The 7,059-nt window shown below is 34.4% G+C and overlaps 2 protein-coding genes across 2 annotated transcripts; both read right to left on the reverse strand.

Annotated features, from left to right (window-relative positions):
* Positions 1-813: 813 nt before the first annotated feature.
* Dus2 (Dihydrouridine synthase 2) lies at positions 814-4,685 on the reverse strand. Its single transcript, XM_077436140.1, has 6 exons — positions 4,514-4,685; positions 4,304-4,442; positions 2,989-3,321; positions 2,615-2,902; positions 2,027-2,180; positions 814-1,953 (listed from the first exon to the last, which is right to left on the reverse strand). Exons 1-6 carry the CDS (start codon positions 4,662-4,664, stop codon positions 1,669-1,671), a joined length of 1,350 nt encoding a protein of 449 aa, XP_077292266.1. The 5' UTR covers positions 4,665-4,685; the 3' UTR covers positions 814-1,668.
* A 1,018-nt stretch (positions 4,686-5,703) lies between these two features.
* Positions 5,704-7,059, reverse strand: LOC143916065 (uncharacterized). Its single transcript, XM_077436953.1, has 2 exons — positions 7,027-7,059; positions 5,704-6,907 (listed from the first exon to the last, which is right to left on the reverse strand). The coding sequence occupies exon 2, from the start codon at positions 6,896-6,898 to the stop codon at positions 6,557-6,559; it is 342 nt and encodes a 113-aa protein (XP_077293079.1). The 5' UTR covers positions 6,899-6,907; positions 7,027-7,059; the 3' UTR covers positions 5,704-6,556.

The following is a 7,059-nucleotide window of genomic DNA, read 5'->3' on the forward strand; positions in this document are numbered from 1 at the left end:
GACATTCTTGCTTAGTTGAAAAATGTTCGTGGGTACTTTCTTAAATCTTCATAAAATATATTAAACATTCCCTTTATTATCTGTTTTTGCAACAAAGGTGCACCCAATATTCTGCTTTTTTCCTCTTTAAAACTAGCAATGCTAATATTACAATTTCTTCAACGTTCATTCCTCACAAATGTGCTAGCAGTAGGCCTACTGCCGAACTCGAATCGCTTGAGCGGGTCGTCCATCGTCCAGTTGTCACATCGCCCGTTCGTCGCGGTATCGAGATATCGCATCGTCCGCTCCAACCTATCGCCCAGTTGACCCGGTCCCTGCTGACATGTCACTTTTGACGTTTAGGCGGAGACATCGTGTGTGAGCGAGAATGTTTGCATTTAACTAATGTTATTCTTGCTTTGATACAAATCATTATTTCAAACAAAATACGTAATTGTACATAGAACAAATGTAACAACGCTCATGTGAATTTCAAGTTTTAATAACATATTTATTTTAGGTTATAGTAAATAAGTCTGAATAGCAATCTATATATACACAATGGAAGCATATACAAAAAATTACATAGCACCGTCTTCTCTCAACGGACAACAAATATCGGATGATTTAAAGGAAATATTTTCTTCGGTCAGTAGCTATCAACCAAACGCATCTAGAGAAACCTATGATTCATTTCTTTACCAGCACGATCAACTCAAAGAATATTCTGATAAAATACAAACACTCGACGCATCATTGACCAATTTGAACGAAGAGCTGTCTCGCAAGACTTCAGAAATGAAAGAAAAAGTTCAATATTAACAAGTCATTACAATTCTTAAACATTCATATTTATTTTACAATTCAAAATGTCTACATGTAATAATTTCAATATTAATAAATTATAATTTTTTCTAAAGCGTCTCGTTTCTTGTAGAGGTTAACCTGTCCTCAACTTGCTTGTTATTTCTAACACCCTTGGTTTCGTTAATGATTGACCATTTATAAACTATTAGCTTGTCACTTCTGCAACTCATTCATTTCCCTTTCCCTTTCTCATATGTACTTTCTAATAGAATCCATAAGCAATCCGTAGAAGGTTGAACTAACATGGGAGAGCAAGAAAAATAAATACCAGAGAGATCAACTGACACTACTATTGTGTACAAAAATCTTCCCATTCACACAACACTAGTATCAGAAGTGGGATCAGAGATGGCTGGAGTAACAAAGACCGAATTTGACAAGGTTACATGGTGCTCACAATCTGTCAGCGCATTCTTCAATACTTGATGTGGTACAGGGTGGAAGAGACAATCTGGAAAGACTGGTTGTATTCGTCAGTGTGGAGGAAAGAGGGAGAGGCTAATTCTTGTTATGCTGTACTCATCAAATTCAAGCATAGCCATGGCTTTTCTGTAACACGTATCATTACATAATTTATGAGAGGCACAAACATATGGATGACGATCAAGTTATTGAATCAAGATCCTTTTGGAGATATCTCTCTTCCTCATTTTTCCCTTCACGCTAGTAACCACAATGGATCTTTTTTCAAGCTTTTCCTAACTCTTTTGTCACGTGTCTGAAGAACTTTACGTTTGCAAAGAGGGGAAAATCTCACATATATCAAGTATATTACATAATATCACAACATAATCAGAGTTAATGCGCAAGCAAGAAACGCTATGACCTCAACAGGCTACCATTGCTTACAAGATCTCCCTCATTCATCAAACCAAGAGAACACAAGCACACTAAAGCCCCTCCTTGCTCGGCGAATTTTTTGTTCTTTTCCCAGAATGTCGACGCATAACATTGACCGTCAAACATAACAATCGTTCTGAATAACTTTTCCTCTTGTCGAGTGTCGTATTTGGGTAGTTTCAACCCCTTTTTTCCAGCCCATGAATGCAGTACCGATTTAGGCAAATCGGTGTCATTCCGATAAACAGATCGGATGAATCGCATCTTGAATAATAAAATTTTAATAGTTATATCAAATATAATAAAATATAATATTTGTATTTGGAATGGTTTTTACTTTCATTTCCACTGCGCCTTCTAGTTTTTGTATTTTTGGCTTTTTATTCGGAGGACCAAGAGTTTCCGGACACACTTCCCATCTGCCCTGAATACCTTTAGCTTGATATTCTGTTTGTTTTAATTCACAATAGTCGTCTAAATTCCAAATTGAACTAAAATAATTGAACTTGCTTTAATACTAACAAAGCTATATTTAACGATATTTCGGTTGTTACGAAGAAATAACTATAATTAATCTGGTTCGGTTATAAAATCAGCTCACTATCTAGATATTCCACTCAAATTTTCAGGAATAAATATGATTGAAAAGCTTGGACTTTTGAAATAATGTTGATAGTAAAACACTATTGCAAAGAAAAAGCACTGGCTGTCATTTGTGGTATTGAAGAGTATTTTCATTTAATTTCATCAAAAATCCTTAAGCCCATTTTCAAGACAAAATAAACAAATATATCGGAAATGTAAGGATTGCTCATACAGTTAGTACATATAAGATATTACAAAGAATTGCAGTTGATCTTTCCGAGTCTTGTAACAACCGAATTCGACTGATTTATCAAAACTGACATTATACAATGTTAATTACCATATTTGTTTCATTGTTTGACATTCCAAAAACTGTTTTCCTCTCGGCGTGTCCTGCAGCTCTCGCAACATATTTTGAATGCAATATTTAGTATTAGACGGCGAATTGTCATAGTCGACAGCGAGCTTCAAATATTCCACAATCACGGTATCGAGAGCCAAGAGACCCCGTCGTCGAAAAATCGAACAATTCCACTCAGCAGCTCGAGCCAACATAATCTTCGAACATCCCGTCGCTTCTCTAAATTTATCTATATCAGCGTGAGATTCTATTTCTTTCGAGCCTCCGCTGAAAATTAATATAATAATTGATTTCAAATTAATATATTAGCATTTATTGTTTTTAATACAAAAAAAAAAAATGTATACACCAACTTAGCAATGACTGGAATTTTAGTATTACTAGCCACGTATTTAATTATATCAGTATGCACGAAATGCTGAGGTCTTTCATCCTTAGTTCGGCCGTGTATGGCTATCATGTGTATTCCGGTGGATACTAATTTTTCTACAGTTTTTAATGTCTCTTCTTTGGTGGGCATTATTCGTATCTTACAAGACACAGGTATTTTCAGATTGTCAACGAGGCTCTTAAGAATGATCACCGCTTTATCGAGGTTCTGAAGTAATGCCACTCCCATTCCACCTTTGACTGAAAATTCTTTAGGACAACCCATATTTATATCTATCGAAGCAACGTCATCTTCCCTAAAAATATTGAATGCAATGTTATAATTTACTCTATTCAACTTAGTAGGATATATTTTATTTTTAATTTATACCAGGAAGGCCTAACAGGTAACTCCAATGCGCCTTCCTGGCCAGAAACATTATATTTGATACAAGTATTATTCTTATTATACAAAGTAAATACATATCAATTACCACCCACAGAGACATCTATGGTCAAATTTGTAAATTTGCAGCACTTTATACAATCCAGCAAAATTCGAGATTGCTGAAAACTCGAGATTTACGAGAAAATGGGTAAACTTGCCAATTTGTTGAAACCGTTTCAATGAAAATCAGATAAATTGGCAAACTCTTGATAGGAAACGATCGACCTGGAGTCACAAATCCAAGGTCTGGCCAGCAGAAACCACTTCATTTAAAGCATTATATGCTAACCACTAGTCTATTCTGCTGGTTGTATGTACATACATACATATATATAGTGCTCTTACTTGGGAAGTTTCTAATTGTTTACGGAAATCTTTTGTTCAAAATTTAAAAATTTGGGAAACAGTATAGAAGTCTTCATAAATAAACTTTCGCTTAGATACCAGCAATGTGTTTTTGTTTTATTGAAAACTAATATTTTTGAAAAAAGATGAAAAAAAGTTTAATAACAATAGCTTGTTCTTGAGTTTTAATGGGGGAAAATGGATCATAGATGTTTATTTGTTTATTTATTGTCCTTGAAATAATTTTATTACGTCGATTTCTTTAGTCAAAATAAGCATTAATTAGATAGTAACACGAATATAATCCCAAAATATTAATATTTTACGACAGAATTATAAATGTGTGTGCTATTTTCATTTATTACACAGATGTATGTATAATATTTTGAAAATATGGTTTTTGTAACCACAGTTTGTATTATATTTTTTATATTGGAAATACGAGTGTGAAAATTGAATGACACCACAATTGTAGGAAAATTTAAAGTCGTATTTAAAATCCTTACACCATTTTACCGGCTTTCAAAGCTCTGTCGGCATCACTCGTGCCGAGTTGTAATACAACCTTTTGTCGCTCTCTTTGACATGTTCTGAATACAATTGTACCATCGGTTTGGTCGATGAAATCTGTCGTGTTCAGTATGTCTGAAAAAATATGAAACGTCATAAACGATGCCTCATTCGACAGATGAGCTCCGAGAGTGGTGTACCAATACCGTTATGTTTGCGAACGCTTCTCAATATCTTCCAATCGATGAGTTCTTCCGTGTAGACTCGATCGGCGCCATAGTCGAGCGCCAACAAACGCATGGGTAATGTTCCCACGCGCACCATGGGCGCCAGGATCAGCTCACGTGAATTATTCATGTTTTTAGTCGTTCAACTTACTCGATTGTAATATATCAACATAGTACATAACCTCCCAGCTGTCACATTGACGCACGCACGTTGACATTTGTACATAAGATACTAATTTGTACGACCATATACGTATTTTGTTATGAATCGATTTTAAAATTTTAATCGGAGAAAATATCACCGACACAACCAGGGTGAGTGAGCGCTAGGACATGGAGTAGGCATTTAAGAAAAAATATATCAATAAATTTGCAATTCACTAAAAATTTAATTTTCATTTATTATTTATTATACAAGAACGTCACCCTCAAAACACTCTCCATCCAAAAGAATCCACTTTATCTAGAGCTTTTTTTAATTATATATAGGTAAATTGAATATCGGAAATAGTATAAATGCCAAAAAATCTAAAATCGATTTTATGCCAGAAATACGTTCTACGGCACTGACTTAGGTCTACTATAATTGTCAGACCACTGACGGAGACAACTCCCCCAAAAAAAAAAAACACTTTACCGTTTACCATGCACCCTTTTTTTATCTTAAGATTTTTCGATTTTCGATCTTTGCCTTCCGATATTTACGTTTTCGGGCGTTTCACATTCGGGCCCGTGAGGTAGACCCCTATTGACAAGACATCAATGACAGTACAAGCTATAGGTTCGAATGATTACTGGTCACAAAGTCACTAAAATCTCTATAACGGAATATCTGGCAGCGGAAAAGTCCATCATACTAACAATAACTATCATACTAACGAGAACTTGAGTGCCAAATATTGTGTATTCGCGATTTTCATGGCAAAAATTGTCTTTGTGACCACCAAGCTGTATGGTGAATAATATGTGTATAAAAAAAGTATATATCAAAAGCAAGTTTGTATTCCTCATACAACTGTTGTACAATGCATTGACAAAAACAGATGTAAATATCTTAAAATCTTAAATGGCACTTGATCTTTTTTATTTCCGATATTCAATTATACATAGACACGGCGATTTGTTTGCAAATTGAGACTAATACTTGTAGTATGAAAATGAGTTAGTGTGAAATAACATTCTGATCCCGATGATGCATATTTTATTTTAAAAAGAAACAAAAATATAATATTTTGCCGACAGTACAATTTGATCAACAGAGCATACCTATTTATTTCATATGAAATTGTAATGTGAGTGAACACAATATGCTGAATATGTAAATATGTATGTATGTGTATGTATATGTATGTATGAAACAATTACCTTTAAATTTAAAAATCATAGAAAAGTCAATTATCTAGATTTAGAATACGACATTGAGAAATTTGTGCTAGGTACCTAGGATACGAAGCTCGATGCCACATGCTCGATGTAAGTAAATTATACGCGATGAGAGGTGAAGACATAATTATACAGAACTAGCGGTATTACCCGGCTTCGCTCGGTACTTCGCTCGGGGGGTGGAGCCCTAGGGCTTCGCCCTCGACGCCTACGCCCTCGGGAACTTCGAATCACGTCACGGATTTCTACGAACGAAGAATACATACATTCATACATATATACAAAGTCTCTTTCCAAATTATATATTAGATGGTACATAAACTATTTTATGGATTGCGTGAGGGCAATAGACAAAATTTAAAATTTATGAAAAAGATTCTTATGATATCTTAAATAATTTGTTTGTACAATTAACAATCTGATTTATTTAAATAAGACATTCTCAAAATATACAACAAAGTCAAAGTTGGCTTTGGTACCAACTCTGATGTGCTGCGAACTGAAAGCATGCAGCGCAGGATCAGGATCAATGAACAGCGGTCGTAAAAGGGTCAAAAATTGTGATGTCATTAGCATAAGGATGATAAACGTAATATAAAGAAGATTTAAAAAATAGAATGTTATTATTAAGGAATTCATTTAACGGCGATTATTTCCCCATATAGTCCTACATCTACCACCTGCATCAGGTTTTTGGTTAATTGAGCATTGTACTGGAACTGACAAGAAGGTTGGACGTATTTTTACCCACATTCCACATTTCCCATTTGGTTGTGGAATTTCTCCTTCTTTACATTCAATATCTACCTTTACAAATGTAAGAAAAGGAGATGAAAGTTCTCTACACATTCCAATTTCTATCCTTTCCGTGTTTGGGGGACACGATAGAGGTTTAAAAATTGGGGGGCCAAGATGGGCGCTCGAAATGACATCAATTCCAATAAGTAATAAAAATATCAACAGTGCGCACGTTTTATTCATTTTTTGTCCCTGAAATGAAGTATGTAATATTATATAATTATTTAAAATAACATAAATCATATAATGATCAATAAATAAAATAAATTCTCGTCAATAATGTTATTAACGAGTTTTAATTTCGTACATACCTGCACACTAAATTCTCTTTTGGTGATATAACA

Source organism: Arctopsyche grandis, chromosome 8 (genome assembly GCF_051622035.1).
Source record: "Arctopsyche grandis isolate Sample6627 chromosome 8, ASM5162203v2, whole genome shotgun sequence".
In the NCBI taxonomy this organism is placed as follows: domain Eukaryota; kingdom Metazoa; phylum Arthropoda; class Insecta; order Trichoptera; family Hydropsychidae; genus Arctopsyche; species Arctopsyche grandis.